The sequence below is a fragment of the Somniosus microcephalus genome, chromosome 2 (assembly GCF_052327205.1).
Source record: "Somniosus microcephalus isolate GS21.2 chromosome 2, FLI_Smic_1.0, whole genome shotgun sequence".
Lineage (NCBI taxonomy): Eukaryota > Metazoa > Chordata > Chondrichthyes > Squaliformes > Somniosidae > Somniosus > Somniosus microcephalus.
In genome coordinates this window covers 101,129,425-101,153,215 of record NC_140988.1, presented here as the reverse complement: position 1 = coordinate 101,153,215, position 23,791 = coordinate 101,129,425, and the positions used below count along the sequence as shown (strand labels likewise).

At 42.5% G+C, this 23,791-nt stretch overlaps 1 protein-coding gene across 2 annotated transcripts in view; it reads left to right on the top strand.

Moving 5' to 3' along the window:
- The window catches only part of lrba (LPS-responsive vesicle trafficking, beach and anchor containing), a 991,104-nt gene that overhangs the window by 206,998 nt on the left and 760,315 nt on the right, over positions 1-23,791 (top strand). For both annotated transcript variants that reach the window (XM_086011652.1, XM_086011642.1), the window contains exon 30: positions 17,086-17,216. In XM_086011652.1, the coding sequence (XP_085867778.1) occupies positions 17,086-17,216 (131 nt within the window). The remainder of the gene's footprint in view (positions 1-17,085; positions 17,217-23,791) is intronic.

Here is a 23,791-nt window from a genome sequence, read left to right as displayed (position 1 = left end):
TTCATTGTTCTGCTTCTCTTCTGAGATGGAGGTGAGAAGTGCTTTTGCATATTAGAGTGGCTTTCTAATAGGTTCAAGTTCAACGGGTGCCTCAGGGTCCTCAGTCCCTTCATCAATGGCCCCCTTCCTTTTCCCAGGACTGTCGGGCGAACCCATACATTCCGGATGACTTGACGGTTCTTTTGTCACAACCAACTGCCATGCATTCTCTGGAGTTTTAACAAACCAGTGCCCCACGCATCTGCACAGGGTGATCCCACCACAGGGAAAACACCCTCAGAAAAATCCCATAAAGTCCACAAAAATATTCTTGACTGAGTCCATTCTTCAAACAGAGACTTTGCGATCTCTTCAAGGCTGAGACAGGAGAAATTATAATTGGGAATAAGGAAATGGCAGAGAAATTAAACAAATACTTTGTGTCTGTCTTCACAGAAGAAGATGCAAAAAACTTCCTGGAAATAGTGGAGAACCAAGGGTCTAGCGAGAATGAGGAACTGAAAGAAATTAGTATCAGTAAAAAAAAAATAGTACAGGAATTTTTTTTTATCCGGCACGGCGTGGTGCCGGTTTATCAAAAAGCCTGGATTACAGAGAGGTATAGTAAAAGGTACGAGAGCTCCGTACACGGCCACAGATCCAGGCGTCCCTGTTGCATGGCAACAGGTGCAGGAACCCCGGCCACAGATCCAGGCGTCCCTGTTGCATAGCAACAGGTGCAGGAACCCCAGTTACACAGCCACAGATCCAGGAACGGCCACTAATATGAAGTAAAACTTACCTGAACCTACTCCTGAATTTTGCCGGTTAACAGAGATTTCCGGTTATTTAGGTGCTGGTAAATCGAGAGTTTCCTGTACTGGATAAATTAATGGGACTGAAAGCTGATAAATCCCCTGGACCTGATGGCCTACATTCTAGGGTTCTAAAAGAGGTGGCTATAGACATAGTGGATGCATTCGTTGTCATCTTCCAAAATTCCATAGATTCTAGAACGGTTCCCACGGATTGGAAAGTAGCAAATGTAACCCCACTATTTAAGAAAGGAGGGAGAGAGAAAACGCGGAACTACAGACCAGTTAGCCTGACATCAGTAGTAGGGAAAATGCTAGAATCTATTATTAAGGACGTGGTAATAGGGCACTTAGAAAATAATAATAGGATGGGGCAGAGACAACATGGATTTATGAAAGGGAAATCATGTTTGAAGAATCTGTTGGAGCTTTTGAGCAGAATAGATAAGGGGGAACCAGTGGAAGTGGTATATTTGGATTTTCAGAAGGCATTTGATAAGATACCACACAAGAGGTTATAGACAAAATTAGGGCTCATGGGATTGGGGGTAATATACTCGCATGGATTGGGGATTGGTTAACGGAGTAGGAGTAAGCGGGTCATTTTTGGGTTGGCAGGCTGTAACTAGTGGGGGGTACCGCAAGGATCTGTGCTTGGGCCTCAGCTATTCACAATCTATATCAATGATTTGAATGAGAGGACTAAATGTAATATATCCAAGTTTGCTGATGATACAAAGCTAGGTGGGAACGTAAGTTGTGAGGAGGATGCAAAGAGGCTTCAAGGGGATATAGACAGGTTAAGTGAGTGGGCAAGTACATGGCAAATGGAATATAACGTGGAGAAATGTGAAGTTATCCACTTTGGTTGGAAAAAGAGAAAAGCAGAGTTTTTTAAATGGTGAGAGAGTGGGAAATGTTGGTGTTCAGAGGGACCTGGGTGTCCTTGTACACAAATCACTGAAAGTTAACATGCAGGTACAGCAAGCAATTAGGAAAGCAAATGGTATGTTGGCCTTTATTACAAGGGGATTTGACTACTGTATAAAAGTAAAGGCATCTTACTGCAATTATATAGGACATTGGTGAGACCACCCCTGGAGTATTGTGCAGAGTTTTGGTCTCCTTACTTAAGGAAGGATATACTTGCCATAGAGGGAGTGCACAAAGGTTCACCAGACTGTTTCCTGGGATGGGGGGGGATTGTCATATGAGGAGAGATTGAGTAGACTAGGCCTATATTCTCTGGAGTTTAGAAGAATGAGGTGTGATCTCATTGAAACTTACAAAATTCTTACAGGGCTTGACAGGGTAAATGCAGGGAGGATGTTTCCCCTGGCTGGGGAGTCTAGAACCAGAGGTCACAGTCTCAGAATAAGGGGTCAGCTGTTTAGAAATGAGATGAGGAGAAATTTCTTCACTCGGAGGGTGGTGAATCTTTGGAATTCTCTACCCCAGAGGGCTGTGGAGGTTCAGTCGTTGAGTATATTCAAGACAGAGATCAATAGATTTTTTGATATTAAGGGAATCAAGGGATAGTGCAGGAAAGTGGAGTTGAGGTTGATGATCAGCCATGATCTTATTGAATGGCGGAGCAGGCTCGAGGGGCTGAATGGCCTACTCCTGCCCCTATTTCTTTGGTTCTTATGCATCATTCTATGATTCCATGATACACTGTTCCATAATACAATAGTTCAGGTACAAATTAGAGGCAGGGCCAGGGTACTGAATTTGGATGATCAGCCATGATCTCATTGAATGGCGGAGCAGGCTCGAATGGCCTACTCCTGCTCCTATCTTCTATGTTTCTATATATTTAATCTCTGCATGGACAGTGTGCCCCAGATGAGCTCTCGTCATACAGTATACCCTTTGGCACTGGCCAGTGCAATATATTGCTTCTATCTAAACAACGAAGTGCCTTAATAGTTGGGTCAGCATGTCTGTGCCAATGTCTGCTAAACTAAAATGCAGTAGTTATTTCACAGTTGCTCATGCTGATAATTGTTGCATAAAATACTTGTTTCCTAAGCATGATACTGTGACTTTTTAAATTTGTTTCAGTTACAAAATGCTCCAGTAAAGACTGCTACAATGGGCATTTAATTGTAGAGTAACGGCGAGTTAAAGGCGCAAGGAATTCCTAGTGTGTTGTTAAAAAAAAAAGCCCAGCAATTTGTGGCGAGCCAGCGGTACGCTGCGAATTGCGAATTACCATAAATTGTTGGACGTTTTATGATACTCCGCCATTAGCCTCGCAAAAAACAGAGCTCATTTTCAACCCCCCCATGAGTGACAAGAAATTGCTACATTTGCGCTGTAAAAACAAGTAACTCACCGCAGAAAGTTAGCGCTGCTGTTTAACGGCGTAAGGACCCTGCTAATTGGGTAATTTATGTTTCAGCTGGCCTTCCATTTTGAAACCAGTTAGCAGTTAAATGATAATTGTTCTGCACATGCCACACAAGCAGGATATTAGTTAAACTGATTTGTTTAACTGATTATGGCTGGAAGTAAAGTCGATGCTACATTAATTTCAGCTTGTCAGGATTTAGAGTTAACCCCTCCCCAATACCCCCTCAAAGTACATGGGTCTACTAATTTGCAAGTAACCTACAATCGCCATGCTGATTCCACAAGTAACACATGAATTAAAGAAACAATTTAAATTTGAGCCCTAGGCAGGAGGCTGTCTTATTCATACGTTTGTCATGTTCTATAGGCAAGACTTAGAACTACACATTTTCGTGCATGTAATTCGGTAATAAACTTTGCTTAAGTAATATGTTCACGCTGATATGTCAGAGCTTTGCTAACCATTCAACTTGTTAAATTTAATTGGTTAAAGAGATAGCCTATTGGTCTCGTCGTTCACCAAGCTCCCAGATGCCCCGTTGACCTCGCACTGTTATCAACTTGCAATTCCAGCAATTTGCGGCACAAAAATAATTGTCGCTGAAGGGTGAGGAAAACAATCCAACTCACAGCGCTCATCACGAGATGCCCTGCTCTAGCAAATTCTATGGCAATGCGCTTCCTGTGTTCTTCAGAACAGGATAGGCAAGCACAATTGGCCTAAGACATGCAGCTATCTAGTGAACACACATTGATGCCAATTGTGCTGAGAAAACACTAGTATAATAAGGTGCAGAGGACTTAACTACTTTATTCAATGCCAAGGACTCCCAGTGTCTGATGTGGAGATGGTGCTGGCATCAAATGTCTCTTGTTGACCAGCATTAAAAGGATGTTGGTGCAACTGGCATCAGAACCATTTCAGTGCAGTTCTATGTAAATCTAGGGCAGATTTCACCTCATGATAACTATTCGTCTAATAATATGGGACCTAATATAACTTTAGAGTTTTGCTGAGCAACTCCACTCCCAGTCAGACTATACTCCTTCAGTCCCAGTTAGTACCTTAATTTAGTTCTCCACAAGTTAATTTACCCACTATTTGAACCTCTTTGGATGTGAGAGTTTGTTTCTTAGGTGGAAAACTGCCTTGTTGATGTTGGTTTTGGCTTGCATAATTTGTGAACTGCCATTCCTCTTTGTATATCAATATTATTTGATTTTTGTATTCTAAGAAGGCAGTCCTTAGGCTCCTTCCAAGTTGTATTTTGGTTGAGAAATTGTCCCATTATTTTAACTGCCACCAGAAAAGTCAGTACTGGAACATCATTTCCACTATATAGATGCTCATACGCAGTAATTTAGGCAGTCTTGACAGTTATTAATTTTCTGTTCTGCAAGGATTCAGGGCAAACTAACTGTGAAGCAGTGGATAGCCGAATGGATTGCATCCTACACTGCTATGATCATGCCAGGGAGGAGCCTGGGGTAGGTTTCACCTGTTCCACTCCTTTCTGGGTGTGTCTCAAATTTCAATTGAAAACATATGTAACCTGCCACATGGAGCAAGCCTCACGCCGATTGTGTGCTCAGTGATGTTCCTGGTCGCTTGATGGCTGTCATTGTATCGTTCTTCAGCAGGGGTGCTGGGCGCACGGAGCGGGGTCATCAGCCAGGTGCACAAAGGATAGCCCTTGTCCCCGAGAAGCCAACCTCCTGGGTGAGCCGGGGCTTCGAAAAGGTCTGCCACAGAAGTCTGGCGCAGGATGAAGGCGTCGTGGCTGCCGCTTGGAAAGCGGGCATTGACAGCTAGTATCAGCTTTTCTGTGGTCCCACACCAACTGCACGTTCAACGAATGGAACCCCTTCCGGTTGCGGTAATCCTCGGCATTCTCTAGAGGCGCCCGCAAAGCCACATGCGTGCAGTCAGTGGCACCCTGGACCATGGGGAAGCCCGCTATTCTTGCAAATCACATTGCGCGCTCTTGCTGCTTGTCCGGGGTCATGGGGAAGGAAATGTACTGACGTCTCCTTTTGAAGAGGGCATTCGTGACTTGGCGGATGCAGTAATGCCCCGCGAACTGGGAGACATTGGCAATGTCCCCAGTAGCGGCTTGGAAGGAGCCGGTGGCATAGAAGTTGAGAGCCACTGTCACCTTCACTGCCACCGACAGAGACGTCCTGCTCCTCAGCTGAGGCTGCAGATCTGTCTGAAGCAGGTGGCAGAGCTCAGTTACCACCTCCCTTCTGAATCGAAGCCTCCAAATACACTGCTCCTCAGACATGTTGAGGTATGAAAACTGCTGGCGGTATACCCTGGGAGGGTAAGGCCTCCTGTGCCGATGCCTGTTGGCCCTCCTCCGTCTGGCCATGATTGGCACTCTCTCTCGGCGTCTCTGAGCGCCCTCAATGCAATGGAGAAACTCAACGTTTCCACCCATTGCTGCCCCCTTAATATGTGGCCACTCAAGGCTATGGCACTGAAAAATCAATCCACCTGCAAAGTTCTGGGCTGAAGCCAGAAGTACATGTGCGAGCGCTGCCTCAATGCAGGAAGCTCTCTCCCTTTGTCTCTCTGCAAATCTCCCTCTCTCTCACAGAAGTGGTCCAAAAATGGCTACCACTAAGAAGCCAGGAAGAGCCCCCTTTAAATAGCACCCCACCAACCCCACAGCGACTGGGAACCGTTCCACTCAACCAGTCGCTGGGAGCGCCAGGCGGAAAGGAGGGGGGCGCCACTGAAGTTCCGGTTCGGGGCGCACCAAGGGCGTTGCACCATGAAATGACGTCAGGATCTGCGCGTGCAGCTGAGCGGGCGTTGCGGTTTTGCGCCGCCGCTAAATGTCCGCTCAATTTCGCGAGAGGCGCCGGTCGCGCCGCGCCCAGACGCTAGCCGCTTCACGCCCCACTTATCGCTCTCTTGGCGCTAGCGGCTGGCGCTACCAACTGAATTTCTCCCCCTTAAGCTGGTAAAAGCAGGCCTTAAGATCCCTGCTTTTACCAGGCATAAGAATTTGACAGTCATTCAGCGGGCGGAAGTTGTGCAAAAAGCGCAACTCTCCACCCGCAGCGACACTTTTCTTGGGCATGTGGAGGATCTGTCGAGAGAATTCCTGACAGATCACAAGTGCCGGTTTTCAGCGCATGCCTGAAACCGGCATACGCACCCGTAGAGGTCGCAAAATCCGGCCCAATATTGTCTTTGGAGATTAGCCTTGAGAGCTAATATTATGAAAGTAGCGTGGAGGATGTGGATTAAGAAATATGGATCATTTATCTACATTATCATGTCTTCAAATAATATGGATGAGAGAAAATCATGTAGAGCTGGAAACTGCTGTGAAATGGGCGTCACGACTGGAATGCGTGCCTGAAGCAGTCAACCTAAGGCTCACTGGAAAATGGACCTCAGACCTCACCTGCATAAAACTGGTGAGCTGCAGACTCCAGTCGGATGTCCCGATGCAGCTTGCTTATCAGGGCCTTAGGAAATTTGTCTGGCCGTGTGCAGGTCCTTGGAGTGGGGTAGAGGTGAACCGGAGGGCGCAAGCCCAGGCCGGCAGGGGTCCGCAGTATTGTTGTGGAACCATGACGAGTGTATAGCTGTTACTTCTGGCTGCATGAAAATTAAAATACATTGGGCCGGATATTCCGACCGCCATGCGTGTGTCCGAGGTGTGTACGTGCCCGTAGGGGCCTCGCAAGTGCCGGTTTCAGGCATGCGCTGAAAACCAGCACTTCCAATCTGTCAATTCTCTTGACGGATCATCTGCCTGCCCGGGAAAAGGGCCTCCACAGGCAGAGAGTCCCGCTTTCTGCAGAACCTCTGCCTGCTGAAAATCTTTAAAAATCTTACGCCTGGTAAAAGCAGGCGTTTGACCTGCTTTTACCAGCATAAGAGTTTAAAAAAGCAAAAATATACATTTTTTTCACTAATTAATTTATAATTTAAAAATATTTAAAAAAAAGTTATTTTTAGCCCTGTAAAAAAACTTTAATTTTTTTCCAAAAATTAGATTTTTGTTTAAAATTACATTAAATTAAATATTTTAACTAATTGCTCGTCACCGACTTCCAATTTGACAGCCAATTTCCAGGAGAGATCCGGCGTGAAAGATCCCAACCCAAATTTGGTGGTCCCCCAATGCTAATTTTTCATCCAAGAACAGAAATGACGAGAACAGAATCCCCAATGGATTCTTCGCGATCACATTCACCAGTTCCTATAAGCCTAACTGGGACCTAGTCTGGGAAATGGGGGTTATTGTAAAGTTCCTAGTTTGTTCAGCTTCAGGTCATAATAAAATGGCATTAGTCCCGGGACTTTGTTACAGGAATAAGTAATCATGCGTGACTGCATGTCTGCAATGTCATGATGTTCTGTGTTATCCACATATGGTTTCTACAGAACTCGTCAAGCTCAGGTATATTCCTACAGAGTGTGGAGAATGCCTAACATTTATAGAACAAAGTTCCTACCAAACTAGGGTGGTAACATGTTACAAAACTACCTGGAATAAAGTGATGTATTTTCTCCACCTACCTCTCTTCCTTTAAAAACATACTTAAAGCCCAATTCTTCGACCAAGCCTTTAGTCAACCCTCCTATCGTCTTTGTGAATCACTCTGGGACGCTCTTTATGTTAAAGCTGCGATCTAAATACAAGTTATTATTGACTTGTGATTGTGGAGAATTGGAGCCTCGGCATGCAGCACCATGAAGTGGTGCTTTATGTGGTGGACGGAGGGAGGGGTGGTGTGGTGGTGGCGGCAGTCATGCTTGTGGACTATAACTCGGCTGATTATTTGACCTCCGTTTTATAGCAGTGATTGAAAATCAGCTGCTCACCAACAAGGAGAGACGATACATCACAGTTGGTCATCATAGAGCCTGTTGTCTTGTACCTCTTAGCAGCTAACTTGTAAATGGCATTGACTTCCTGAAGTCTTGGTGCGTAAATACACAGCTTTGTATCACACTGAGCAATGCAGGCCAGAAAGAACAAAAACCAAAATTCTGCAGATGCTGGAAATCTAAAATAAAAATATAAAATCTGGAAACAATGGGTCAGGCAGCATCTGTGCAGAGAGGGAAAAAAAGATAGGGTTTATGTTTGAGGTCGATAACCTTTCGTCAGATCAACCTGAAACATTAATCCTACCTTTTTTTTTCTCTCCACCAATACTGCCTGACCGCCTGAGTGTTTCCAGTATTTTCTGTTTTCAGAACAGGAAGTACTTGGTCCATTTCTTGGTTTGTGCTGGACAGCTGATTTCTGCTCAAGAAATTATAGGGTGCTGTAACTGGTCTCTGTCTGCTTGGGTTAGAGAGAGGAAGAAAATAAATCAGTTCATGCTCCCGATTATTATTCAGGACTCTTGATAACAAGTAATGTCAGTTGAGAACATGAGCAGGTTTTGATGCAATGCCTTTATAGTTGAATAGCGTGCAGGCACGCACCGTCAAGGTTCACACATGAATGCCTTCCATGTTTCCATGGAAGCATTCCCCAGCATGAGTCAGTGTCCTCAGGAGGGAGAAAATGCAAGAGAATTGGCAATGTGGATGGTGAGGGGGTGGGAGAGAAAAACAAATGGTGACATTGGTAGAAGCTTTCTACCAGATCCCTTGTTTCTGCGTCTCTAAGTAATAGTTGGTGCAGAGCAAATAGGGAAGGTAAAGAAGGAAAACAAACGGGTATGTCCCCTTACCCTGAAAGGATTTTCTGCAAATTTGGGCCAACAACAATGTTGGAGTCCTTAAACAAGAGAAAATTTGGAGCACAGTAACTATAGTATCAAAGGAATTGTTAACTACTACTGATGTGTTACAGTGGTGATCAACTATGTATTACTTTATCATTTGATCACCATTGGAAAATGTTTCTCTGTTATATAGAGACAAATGTTTGCAATGCTTCGAATTACAGATTTCTAAAGTACAGATGGAGAAATTGCTAACTATATAGAGGATGAGGGCGTAATGTAATCGCAAGCAACTTTCCATGTTCAGGTATCAGTACTTTGAATGGAAAGTTTTGAATCTGGTTTAGATTTAATTCATTGTCTAGGACCAGCAACATTACTTGGTGAGTCAGCAAGTTAATGTCTCTTTGGAAAAGACACCTTGTTAAATGCAGACTCCATTCAGTAGCCTGACAGTGTAATATCTATGGGAATTTCAAGACATCTCTCTGATCCTGCATTTATCTAAGGAATGCCTTGTCAGAAATCCAAACTCTCCTCATATCTTAAGGATTATCAAGCTCTACTGCCAGCCATAGCTGGAAAACATACAGTAACAGCTTAGTGAGTGCAGCCTGCTGAGTCTCTCATTTCTAGTAGACTTTTAAACAAGGTGCATCTTGGTTTAATCCCATGCCAAAACTTTTTGTTATCTGATGTGGAGATTCTCATCATTGGTGAATAGGTGCTGGGTGTGCGATGTTATCTTGATGGAGCCTTGTGTCTTGTCTGGTCTTTCTATCAAATGCTGCGCTTGTTCCCAGCCACCCATGCTTCTGGAGCAGACCAGATGCAAAGATCGAAATTGCATGTTTAGAACATCAGTTTTTTTCCCCCACACAACACAATTCTAGTATTATGATTAATTTGGAATATTAGTTGTCTTCAAACCTGTAGAAATGCTTGTCAGGAATTATTTCTTTAGCATATAAAATTTTAAGCTTAAAATTTCACTTGAGGAAATCTCAACTGTACGGTCTGATTCAGCATCACAAACGTTTTAACATAAAGTTTACTGATAGTTAAAATTCTAAGCCCGAGTTAAAATAAATGTTTAATATTTTTACAGTAGTATACTTGTAGCCAACAGGCAAGTAATATTTATTTAGGGCATTTGGAAAGGAGCATAGATTGTGGTATGCATCTCAAAAGTTGAATACTTAGGTTAAAGATGCCTTAGGCAGGATTTGTTAATGGTTGAATTTATAATATTGTAATTCTATTAGCTAGCAACTTGCCTGCCAAATTCAAATATTTTTCTTTTTATGAATTCAATATTATGAAAAGCAGTGAAACAACCTGTTTCCTGCATTTCCTCTGCAGCATGTGGTACAGAGACAGTCATGATACACTGTCTACCCCATTTGTCATTGTGCCAGACCAGGAGACCGAATGGAGGGGGGCTGGACAAATGAGTTTGGGGCGCACTGGTTATATTGAAATAAAAATAACCTTAGAAGAGAGGGAGGTAAAATATTACTTTATTTAAAAAAAAAAAGACTTTATACATCTAATGCTTTTTTACTAATCAGATGGTCCTTTTTATATATTTCAAATGATTTCAAAAATATTCATGAACAGCCTTCCTTTTCTTTTAGATGGTTGTACATGTTTTGACACAGAATTACGATTTTCCCAGAATGTTCATTTCCATATCTACTGGAGTATATAACCTCAAATCTCAAGGGTTCAAAAATTGACTCCATTGCCTTAGATTGCAATGTTTCATCTTATCTGCTCCAGATAAGATTCTCACTGGAAATGCTCTGTTTTTGAAGTACATAGTGCAACTCACCCTTCAGTTGAGGGTGTTTGTAGAAATTATGCAGTGAGGAAGGCCTTTAATTTTTTTCCAAAATCTTTTGCACATACAGGTCAAGTATTGTGGGTAAAAAAAAAACTTCAAATATATATTTTTTAATTTCCAGTATTGCTGGGAGGGGACAGTTCAATTGATACATTCCTTTAGTTTCTATGGGTTTTTTATCCCATTTTTTTGGTCAATGTCATGACAAAAATTAAACTTAAAAATTGTGTAGTACTAAAATGCTTCCGAGATGTGTAGAACGTAAAAATAGCTCATGAACAATTAGTTGCTCTTTCACAGGTATGAAAAGCTTCATAAGTTATCAGTCTTTTGCATAGCTCCGCACCAGTGAAAGAATGCCTGTAATCTTATTGGCCCGCATTTTCCGATCGCAGGCCTCCCGCGGGCGGAGGTCTGCGATCTGGGAAAATCTGCGCCCTTACCTGAGGGCTCCTGGGACGCACACGCTTCCGCTCATGGGCCTCACCAAACTTGAAGTGTGCAGGGTCCACGTATCCCAGAGGAGCATGTAGTTGGCAGTGTCCCTGAGATCACATGGGCCATGGGGAGCCAATCACAGAAGGGAATCTCCTTTCATACATTTGACAGGAAGACCTGTCAAATATGTGAATGGAGATCAATGAAAAAACATAGTAAAACTTTAAATACATTTTTTTAGATCACATTTTTAAAATGACTTGAAATTACAATAAATTAAGTATTTTAAACAAAAGTTTAATTTTTTGGGAAAAAAATTGTGTTTTTATGGGGCTAAAAATAAACTTTAAAAAAAAAAGTATTTTAAAATGATAAATCAGTGAGAAAATTAAAAAAAACTTTTTTTCAACTCTTATCCTGGTAAAAGCAGGCCTTACGCCTGCTTTTACCAGGCATAAGAATTGTAAGGGTTTTTTGCAGGCAGGGGGTCTCCAAAAAGCGGAACTATCTGCCCGCAGAGGCCCTTCACCAGGGCAGCCGGAGGATCTGTCAAGACCATTCTTGGCAGATCGGTAATGCCAGTTTTCAGCGCATGCGCTGTGCATGCCTGAAACCGGCATTTTCGATGTCCCTACGGTTGGGTACACAGCGCATACACACCCGTAGGGATCGGAATATCCGGGCCATTGTCTTTGAAATAGTGTTATCATGAATGTGACTTCTGATGAGTTAAGTCGATCTGCAAATTAGTCCTGGAACAATTGTTTTATGATTTTCATGTGTTCTACCCAGATTAAATCTGCACTGTATTCATTTGTATACACTGTGCTTGAAAAATTGACTAATCCTCTAAATTTATGGCTACATTATGTAGAATTTTGCATTAATTTTAGATACTTTATATTTCTGTTAATTGTAATTTAATGAACATATGGATAATTTAAGAAATTAATGCAATACAATGGAGTAGGTTTGAATTTAATAGTTTATACACAGTAGAATTAATTTTAAAATACAGTATAGCCCAAGCCCCTGTTTTAATTTTGAATATGTATATAAAGAATGTTACGAAGTATTGCTAATAGATTTGTTAACGTCACTCGGACACCTTGCTTAAAATCCCTGAAGGCATGTATTAGGAATTGCTTAACGTGATCTTGGTAATTGTATGTTGTTGGAGAAAACCAAAATATGTTGTGATTATGCAAAGGAAGATGTATGAAAATTCATTTTAGTAAATAGTGTCCACCTTTACTTGATCTCACATGTATTGAATTGAGTGAAAAAAGCAGTCTCGAGAAATGTACTTGGTCATTACCTTTTGGGGAATCTTTTTATGCCAGCCATCACAACTGTTGAAATGAATGTCATAGTGAGGATATGCATTTGTTTGTGGAAGTAGAGACTGTATAAATTGCATGCTGATTTAAGTACAGTCTAGACTTGCAGTTAACACCTGATAATTAACAATAAGCACTGCTGTGGGAGTCAGACATTTATCAACTTTAAGCATTTACTCAATTAGCTAGATGTCTATGTCTCAATAAACGTCATTGGGGGGGGGGGAAAACCTTCATTTTCTTATTCAGATCTATTAAATAATAAAATACAACACAGTGGCCTGGAGTTTCCTCTCGATTGCACTGATTATTTTCGGCGCAATTCCCTTGATATCTGTGTAACTGGCACAAAAGATTGTGGAATTTTAAGCGCAAATTGTATTCAGCGTACCTTGAATTTCCATGATCTTTTGCCCCCCTCCTATTTTTCATCTAAATGCTGCCCCTTGGCGACATCATTCGAAAACACAGCGTCAGTTTTCACATGTACGCTGATGACACCCAGCTCTACCTCACGCTGCTCACGATGTGGTCTCCCCTACATTGGGGAGACCAAACGCAGATTGGGTGATGCTTTGCGAACACCTCCGTTCAGTCCGTAAGGGTGACCCCGAGCTTCCGGTTGCCTGTCATTTTAATTCACCGCCCCATTCCCACTCAGACCTCACCGTACTCGGGCTCTTGCATTGTTCCACGGAAACCCAGCGTAAGCTCGAGGAACAGCACCTCATCTTCCGATTAGGCACTTTACAGCCTTCCGGACTCAATATCGAGTTCAACAATTTCAGATCATAACCTCGGCCCCTATTACATTTTTACATATATTTTTTATCCACACCTTTGTTTTATACCCTTCCCCCTTTTTTCTCTCCCACATGGCAGCTGTCTCATTCTGCCAGCGCATTTCACACCTAATCTAGAGCCGTCTTTTGTCTCTTTACTAGTCCATCACCATCTCGTCTCGTTTTGAATACCTCCTTAATGTCTCTTCACTTCTCTTTTGTTCTTTCATCCCCATTTCCCAGCCCCCAAAATGGCCTTTTAACCTGTTTCATTTCCTGTGTTTTTTCAGTCCTGACGAAGGGTTTCGACCTGAAATGTTGACTCTGTTTCTCTCTCCACGGATGTTGCCTGGCCTGCTGAGTTTTTCCAGCATTTTCTGTTATTTCTACCTCGCCACTACCTCTCTCGACTCGTCCACTGTCTTTAAATTGTCTAACTGCTTGTCTGACATCCAGTACTGATGAGCAGAACTTTCCTCCAACCATTGTTTTTGGTCCCTGGCACAAACTCCATTCCATAGCCACTGAGTCTATCCCTCTCCCTGGAAACTGTGAGGCTGAACCAGACTGTTCGCAACCTTGGTGTCATATTTGACCCCCAACATGAGCTTTCAATGACATATCCATGCCATCACTAAGACCCCCTATTTCCACCTCCGTGACATCGCCCAAGACTGCCCCTGCCTCAGCTCATCTGCTACTGAAACCCTCATCTATGCCTTTGTTACCTCTAGATTTGACTATTCCAAAGCACTCCTGGCTGGCCTTCCATCTTCCTTCCGCCATAAGCTTGAGATCATCTAAAACTCTGCTGCCCATGTCCTAACTCTCTCCAAGTCATTGGCTCCTGGTTAAGTAGCGTCTTGATAAAATTATCATCCTTGTTTTCAAATCCCTCCATCCCTCTCTATCTCTGTAACCTCCTCCAGCCCTACAACCCTCCGAGATCTCTGCGCTCTTCCAGTTCTGGCCTCTTACTTATCCCTGATTTTAATTGCTCCACCATTGGTGGCTGTGCCTTCAGCTGCCAAGGCCCTAAACACTGGAATTCCCTCCTTAAACCTCTCCACGTCTCTACCTCTCTTTCCTCCTTTAAGACGCTCCTTGACCAATCTGCCTTAATAGCTCCTTATGTGGCTCGGTGTCAAATATTGTTAATGCTCCCGTGAAGCGCTTTGGGACGTTTTACCATGTTACAGGCGCTATATAAATACAAGTTGTTGTAGTTTTAAAACGTTGCGCGAGAAGCAGGCCCCATCCACAAAACTGGCCACGACCCCAGGGTGAATTAATCACCATTGGGAGTTTCCACTAATTGCACCCGTTTGCAGGCCTTCGAGGAGGCTTCAGAAATAAACTTGGATCTTTTGGGCGCAAGGACACGAATAGCTTCGTTTTGAAAGGTTTTGAATGATTTTTTAAAATTTCCTAAGGAACTCACCCCAGTCTAACTAGAAAATAGTTTTGTATATTTTTTTAGTCATTTTCAGTAATTTAAAATTGGGTTACTCACAGGTGGTGAATGAACACTCTGATTTAAAATGTTTATTTTTTGTGATAAACGCATTTTCAGCTGCATTAATCAAACTTTACTAAGTTACCACTCTGAAATATATCGAAGAATATTTTTTTAAAGCAAAACGCTGCTCGATTGCGCTGGTTCATAGCAGATTTGGTGTTTGGTATGCAAATGAGCGAGCGGAAACTCTTTGGGTGGGAGGGGGCAACTTTTCAAAATGGGTGCAATTTTAGACGCAATTTGCGTCGATTGCACTTAAAGCGGAAACTCTACCCCAATATTCTTCAGAGAATATTTGGAGTAACAAAGGACCAATATTGCTTTGAAATTTGTTAGGCAATATTTTGACATAATAACTTGCACATGGTCAGATCGACATCTTTTTGTCTTGTATTAATAGTTTAGGTTGTTATTTCTCCATTTATTAGCATAATCTAACCAGTGGAACAGAACATATATAGAAATAGATTATTGCATATCTTACCTGGCCTCAACTTGCATGTCAAAAACTGTATCTTAAATCTGTGTCCTTGTGCACCAGTTGCTGAAGGTAAGCATGCAGGTGCAGCAGGCAGTTAAGAAGGCAAATGGCATGTTGGCCTTCATAGCGAGAGGATTCGAGTACAGGAGCAAGGATGTCTTGCTGCAGTTGTACAGGGCCTTGGTGAGACCACATCTTGAGTATTGTGTGCAGTTTTGGTCGCCTTATCTGAGGAGGGATGTTCTTGCCATGGAGGGAGTGCAGCAAAGATTCACCAGTCTGATACCTGGGATGGCAGGAATGACGTATGAAGAGAGATTGGGTCGATTAGGCTTATATTCGCTAGAGGTTAGAAGAATGAGAGGGGATCTCATTGAAACGTATAAAATTGTAACAGGACTAGACAGACTAGATGCAGGAAGGATGTTCCCGATGGCGGGGGAGTCCAGAACCAGGGGTCACAGTCTAAGGATAAGGGGTAAGCCATTTAGGACTGAGATGAGGAGGAATTTCTTCACCCAGAGAGTGGTGAACCTGTGGAATTCTCTACCACAGAAGGCAGTTGAGGCCAATTCATTAAATATATTCAAGAAGGAGTTAAATATATCTCTTAAGGCTAAAGGGATCAAGGGGTATGGGGAGAAAGCAGGGACAGGGTATTGAATTTGGATGATCAGGGGCTGAATGGCCTACTCCTGCTCCTATCTTCTCTGTTTCTATGTTATCCTCTTCTATCCTGTATGAATTTGGAAGGTTAGAATGGTTGGAATGCTTTAGTTGGTTGGATAATTTAGGGGTAATACAGAACCACAGATACTACAATGTTTTGGATTATCTTGAAATAGCAGGCATTCTTTGAAAATTAATTACTATCGGCCAGCTCCCTGCCGCAATATTTTGGAGTCTGAAAATGCTGTGCCATGTGTGTTCATATCCAGGATTTGTCAATAGAAGCAGCTCCTCCTCATGGCTCTGCTATGAGGAGGAGGGTCTAAGTGGAACCAGAAAATGTTGGAAAAACACATCAGGTCAGTTAGCATCTGTAAAGACAAAAGATGAGTTATGATATTTTGAGTGTGAAGCCTTCAGAATTGATGCTGGCTGACCTGTATATTTCCAGAAATTTCTGTGTTTATTTTAATTTCTAGCATTTGAAGTTTTTCCTTTGCTTAATTGGGGTCCAAGTAAAGGCAAGGCAATTTTGTTTTTTCTCACTAGAAGAGGCAACATTAGGGGCAAATCATCCCTGGGCACAAGCACACCATTAAACAACTGGTCAAAGGTGCCATTGGGAGAGGCTTTGAAGCAAATTGGCTTGCTGCCCTCTTGAATGGTGAGTTACATATGATGGGGGAGATCAATAGAAATGAGAAAATAACTGATTCATCTATGTTGGTCACTATTTCATTTTTCCATTTTCTAACGAGTAGGCTTTGTGTAAGATGGTTGTTTAGGGATTCCCAATATTATACAGGCGTTGATTTTTAGGGATGTGCATTTTGAATACCTTTTCACAGGAGATCGAGCTTGACCAGTATGTTTGTGCCCTACTAGAATGGTGTCTCCTGTTTGTGTGTAGCAAGCACAAAGAAAACTACAGTTGGCATCAGAAATGTGGTAACTATAGTTACTGCCAGACTTTTCAAAGGAATTTTATTAATGCTTTCAGACCTCTGCTGGGATGATGTTCCATTACCTTTGTAGACAATATTCTGTGAAGCATCTTGGGACTTTTTTCTATGTTCAAGTCTGCAAATGTAAGTTATCAGCATCAGTGGAGTTACTTCTGTACCTTATTTATTAATTATTTAATTTTTTTTGTAGAAGTGTTGTGGTAGCTCCTAAAAGACCTCTGATTGCTGTTGGAAGTGAAACGGTTACCCCTGCTACTACAGATGCTGTTAGTGTGGTCTCTACTACAGACTCTGCAGAGGACACTGCTGTTGAACCTACAGGTAAATCTCTGACTCTTTTTTCAGTACAGGTGTGGTGAGAGCAGATTAATGACTCGTGCTTAAATGCTATATAAAGTGTTTTATTGTAATTTAAAAAGTATTGGCAACAGCCATTCTTTCCTCAAAGCACTTACACAATATTAACCTAAGTGTTTTGAGTTTAATTTACTAGATTAGAGAAATATTTGTTAGAACACCATAAAGGTTGTTTTCAGGCAGTTCCTGACTGTACTACAAAGTGGCTCTTTGGGATTATGACTGGAAAATTAGAGTTTTTTTCTGTTCTTTTGAAGGTTATAGTATTTTTTGAAGAGCTAAATACATCTGCTTTTCATACAAAAGCAATTGCTGAAACTATCTGACACTGCCGCAATATAACCACTTAAAATGTGTGCTGTTGACATAACCGTGTTACACCTTGCCCTCTCCAGTATGCTAATATTAACCCTTTTATGATATGGCAGAACATATCCTGTGGTATAATTTTTTCTATGTTACAGATCTTTATTGATACTGTAGAGTTAAAAATCAAACTACATTGTGATTATTTATAGTGTAGTAAAAATTTAGCTATATAATAAACAACTAATGGCATTTGATTTTGGTAGCGGCCTATAAAATGCTGGTATTTTAAGTCTATTTGAATTACCTCAAGTAAAATTGATGATTTTTTATACAACTTTGCATACTGCTTTAGACTGATGTGCAGCTGTGTAAATTGTTTCCTAAATGAAATACTTTTAAACTTACAAACTATACTGCAACCATAGATACATTGTTACTGTTTCATTATTAACAATATTTTTCTAGTATGTGTTTTTACCAGCTTATAGCCCTAACATTAAAAAGCTGAATTTGTCAGTGATATACATTTGATATTCTCTGCATACACCATTTAAAAAAAAAAAAAAAAAAGTCTTTTGACATTAAACAGACTTATAATAATCATAGTACAGTTTTTAAGGCTCAACAAATAGCAAAATTTCCTCCATGTTTTTATCACACACTAGTGGAGCCATTACTAGATTAGTCCCTGATGAATTTGTACAAACAATGGACTTTCTCCTGGAGGATGGTAGACAGATGATCTATTTGCATTTTCTTTCAAGTCTCCACGAGGGTCTGTTAAACTGTCATTCAAAAGGAGCCAGTTTATCAGTGAGGGATTAACATAGATAAGTCAATTTGGTTGTACGTGTTTGATTGGGCTACTGCATCTGACAAGATTTGCTCAAGTCAGTCTGAACGTTCTTGAACGTTTATGCATATTATGGTTTCATAATTGGAACCTAAGAAATTTGTTTTCTTGTCTGCACTGCTTTTTAACATGTTAAAATTAAATTCCTTAGTCACTATTTGTCACCTTTTACTTAAAGTTGTAAAATTTAAAAATACCAATTTTTTTATCTGCTTCCCTCCCAAATGCTAGTCACTTTCAAAAACTAAACTAAAACCACTCTAAGTATCATACTTGTGTATCAGTTAAAGTGCTTATCATTTTAATAACAATGTCTTGCTAGATTTTAAACCAACTTCAAATGCCCTCTTTGAGACATTGGGTTAATTTTTAAAATTCCTTTTTGAAACTGGTCAAAGTGTTTCTCAGGTTTTCTATGGAGTTTGGTTTGCTGATGCATTTATAATTATGGCCTCCTTACCAACTGAGACCTGAGCAGCCACTTCGGATGTTTTGGCAATGGTTTCTCTGGCTTAGCAAGTTTATTCAGTGAGTAGCTGATTCATGCAGACCACTAAAGTCCCAGGTTGGGGCCAAGGTCTGTGCAACTTAGTTACTATCAGCACCCAGTTTTGAGCTGCTAGATCTGTTACTCTATCCCACTTAGCACGGTGGGAGCACAACACATGATGGAGGGTGTCCTCCATGTGAAGATGGGACTTGGTCTCCACAAGGACTGTGCAGAACTCCTCCAATGCAGATCCAGCTCCCAATGTCAGATTTTAAAACTCCATCAATTTTACAAACTATTTATAATAGCTCTGTGGAAAAATTGTGACACCTGATTTAAATGTTGGAGGGTTTCAGTGGAATTCTGATTTCTGCAGTGAGATGCAAGGATTGTTTTTAAAATGCCACATGCTCAAAAAAATTAAATACATGATTTTTGGGTTTTTTTTATAAAAAGAAATGGGAATAATACTTTTACCTGGTTGGTTAGTCGCAAACTACAACCTGGGACAAATATTTGTACAGCCACATGCGATCGGGCGCTGACTCGGATCGCCTTGGGCAGTAGACGTGGCTGAAACTCCCGGTTCCATTGCACAGATTCCCAGTGAAGAAATCCCTTCATAGCACAGTCATGGTTATGTAGGCTCTGTTCGCATGCAGTTAAGTTCTGTGGGCTTGACGCACAACTGTTTTTAAGTTCACCAAATGCAGTAAGAAACTCTACATCGTCGCTTACTTCAGCTGAGAAGATCTGATGCGCTAAATATGTGCTGTTCTAGTGTAAGTGTGCGAGGGGGGGAACTTACCCCATTCTCATGTTCAGTCATTTCCACTTAAAGGTGCCCAAGTCAGATTTGGTGTCCACTCTAAGTTTTAGCTTGAATATTGTCTTTTTAAAAGAAATTTTCTGAATTCTGTACATGGAAGAGTCTGGTCATCAAGAACAAGATTATTTTCAGTATATCACCATGTTTCAATTAGCTGATGCCTATAGGCTAGTATCGCCATTCAGGATTGAAATATTGCCATTGAGGTGAAGAGGGCTGTGGTTGTCATGGTAGCAGCACAGTGGTGGGTGGGGGAAGATGGTGCAAAGGGTAAGGGCATCCTCCAGCTAAATTAGAATTCACAAACTTGGGGGAGATGCAGAGAAATTAAGACTTCTGCATCATGTATTTGAAGAAGGGCTGGGTGGCTGTTTCCTCCTGGATGTGGGGGGTCTAGGGCTGGGGGGCTATGGTCTCGGTGGGGGGTTGACCATTTGCGACTGAGGTGGGGAAAGATTTCTTTGCTCGGAGGGTTGTGGGTCTTTGGGATTCTCTGCCCCAGGACTGGGAGCGATGAATTTTTGGGCGCTGGGGGTGGTCGGGGAGTGTGGGGATTGGGCGGAAGTGGAGTTGAGGTGGAGGATCGGTCATGATCTTGTTTGGTGGTGGGGCAGGCTCGAGGGGCCGTGTGACCTACTCCTATTTTTTGTGTTCTTTTGTTAATTTTGGGTGTGGGTTTTTCAGACAGGGAACACCTGCCTCCCATTCTCTTCCCCTCACCCCCGCCCAAGGCACGGTTTTTCATTCCCAGTCTTTGGAATTATTCAGTGCAGCCTTCTCCTTCTTCCCCATCCTGACCAAAAATCGTCCGTTAGAAATCTTAAGTCCTGATGTTTCAAGCCTCAACAGGACAGTTTTTTTTGCATTTCAGGGCTGGCCAGCTGGACTGAAAGGGTCTTTCTGCTCAACAAAACTAAATTGAGTGAATGAACATTACATATTAAAAGAGCAAAATTAACAGGGCATTGATAAGTCTAATCATAAATATTATATTTAAGTTGCATGCAGAATAATAAGTGGATAGACTAGAGAAGCTGGAGTTGTTCTCCTTGGAGCAGAGAAGGCTAAGAGGAGATTTGACCGATGTTTAAAATCATGAAGGATTTAGATGGAGTAAATAAAGAGAAACTGTTTCCAATGGCAGGACAAATCCACCCCAGTCAATTACTGCCCTATCAGCCTCCTTTCAATCATCAGCAAAGGGATGGAAGTTGCCATCAACAGTGCTATCAAGCAATACCCTGCTCACTCATGCTCAGTTTGGGTTCCACAAGGGCCAATTGGCTCCAGACCTCATGATAGCCTTGGTCCAAACATGGACATGAGCTGTATATCAGAGGGAAAGAAAGAAAGAAAGACTTGTATTTATATAGCACCTTTCATGACCACCGGATGTTTCAAAACGCTTTACAGCCAATGAAGTACTTTTGGAGTGTAGTTAATGTTGTAAAGCCGAGAGTGACTCCCTTTGACATCTAGGCAACATTCAAACATGTGATACCAAGGAGCCTTAGTAAAATTGAAATCAACGGGACTCAGAAGGACCCCTCCAGTAGTTAGTCATACCTGGCACAAAGGAACATGGTTGCGGTTGTTGGAGGCCATTCATCTCCGCCCCTGAACATCGCTACAGTCGTTCCTCAGGGAAGGGTCCTCGGCCCATCTATCTCAAGCCGATTCATTAATGACCTTCTCTCCATCATAAGATCAGAAGTGGGGCTGTTTGCTGATGATTGCAGTGTTCAGCTCCATTTGCAATTCCTCAGATAATAAAGCAGTCCATGCCCACAGACAGCAGACCTTGGTAACAGCCAAACTTGGGTTGATAAGTGGCAAGTAACATTTGTGCCAGGCAATGGCCATCTCCAACAAGGGAGAGTCTGACCACTTCCCCATGACCTTCAATAGCATTTCCATCGCTAAGTCCCACCTAATTTCTATCCTGTGGGGTCACCATTACCCAGAAACTCAACTGGAATAGTTACATAAATGTCATGATGATTGTAGAATCATAGAAATTGACAGCACGGTAGGAGGCCATTTCGGCCCATTGTGTCCGTGCTGGCTGACAAAGAGCTATCCAGCCTAATCCCACTTTCCAGCTCTTGGTCCATAGCCCTGTAGGTTACAGCACTTCAGTGCACATCCAAGCACTTTTTAAATGTGGTTAGGGTTTCTGCCTCTACTACCCTTTCAGGCAGTGAGTTCCAGACCCCCACCACCTCTGGGTGAAGAAATTTCCCCTCAAATCCCCTCTAAACCTCCTACCAGTTACTTTAAATCTATGCCCCCTGGTTGTTGACCCCTCTGCTAAGGAGAATAGGTCCTTTCTAGCCACTCTATCTAGGCCCCCCTCAATTTTATACACCTCAATTAAATCCTCTTCTGTTCCAAAGAAAACAAACCCAGCCCATCCAATCTTTCCTCGTAGCTAAAAATCCAGTCCAGGCAACATCCTCAAATCTCCTCTGTACCCTCTAGTGTAATCACATCTTTCTTGTAATGTGACCAGAACTGTACACAGTACTCTAGCTGTGGCCTAACTAGTGTTTTATACAGTTCAAGCATAACCTCCCTGCTCTTGCCTTTATTAGCTGAGGCATAGAATACAAGTATTCCGTATGCCTTCTTAACCACCTTATCTACTTGGCCTGCTACCTTCAGGGATCTGTGGACCTGTACTCCAAGGTCCTTTTGTTTCTCTACACTTCAGTGTCCTACCATTAAATGCGTATTCCCTTGCCTTGTTAGCCCTCCCCAAATGCATTACCTCACACTTCTCCAGATTGAATTACATTTGCCAATGTTCTGCCCACCTGACCAGTACATTGACATCTTCCTGTAGTCCTGCAGTCTACACCTTGCTTTCTTCTTTCTTTCTTCTTCATTATCAACCACATTCAAGTCTAAATCATTAGTTTAGGGGTTGGGTAATCAGTGGCCTGTGGCTCTACACCTGACTCCCCAAATCTCTCTACTACCTACAGAGCACAACAGCAATGTACATGTAAAATGTCCCCAAGCACTTCACTGGAGCGTAATCAGACAAAAATTTACACTGATCCAAAGCAACACAAGGGCAGGTCATCAAAAGATTGGTGAGGTAGGTATTCAATAGTGTCTTGAAGGAGGAAGAGAGGCCGAGAGGGTACAAAAGGAATTCCAGAGCTTAGGACCATGACGGCCGAAGGCTCGGCCGCTAATGGCAGGATGAAGCAAGTGTGGATGCACAAGAGGCCAGTTGGAGGAACACAAAGTTCTCAGAAGGTTGTAGGGCTGTAGGAGCTTACAAAGATAGGGAGGGGCGAGACCATAAAGGGATTTGAACATGAAGATGAGGATTTTAAAATCGAGGTGTTTGTGAACCGGGAGTCGATGTAGGCAGCAAGCACACAGGTGATGGGTGAATGGGACTTGGTGCAGGCAACAGAGTTTTGGATGAGTTGAAGTTCATGGAGGGTTGAAGGTGGGAGGCTGGCCAGGAGAGCATTGGAATAGTCGAGATTCGAGGTAACACAAGCAGGTTGATGAGTATTTAAGCAATAGATAGGCTGAGGCAGGGGTGGAGATGGGTGATATTATGGAGTTAGAAATAGGCGGTCTTGGTGATGTGAGACGGTTATGGGGGTCAGAAGTTCAGCTCAGGGTCCATTAGGACGCAGCGATTGTCAACATACTGGTTCAGCCAGAGGCAGTGGCAAGGGAGAGTTTTGGAATCGGTGGCTAGGGAACTTAGGTTGTGGTGGGGGCCGAAGACAATGGCTTTGGTCTTCCCAGTGTTTAATTGGAGGTAATTTCGACTCATCCAGGACTGGATGTCGGATAAGCAGTCTGACAACGCTGAGGCTGTGGAGGGGAGAGATAAAGCTGGGTCTTGACAGTGTACCTGTGGAACCTGGCGCATTTACAGATTATGTTGCCAAAGGGGCAGCATGTCGATGAGAAATCTGGGCGAGGCCAAGGACAGATCCTTGGGGAACTCCAGAAGTAACAGTGCAGGGTCGGGAAGATAAGCCATTTCGGGAGATTGTCTGGCTACTACTGGATAGGTAAGAGTG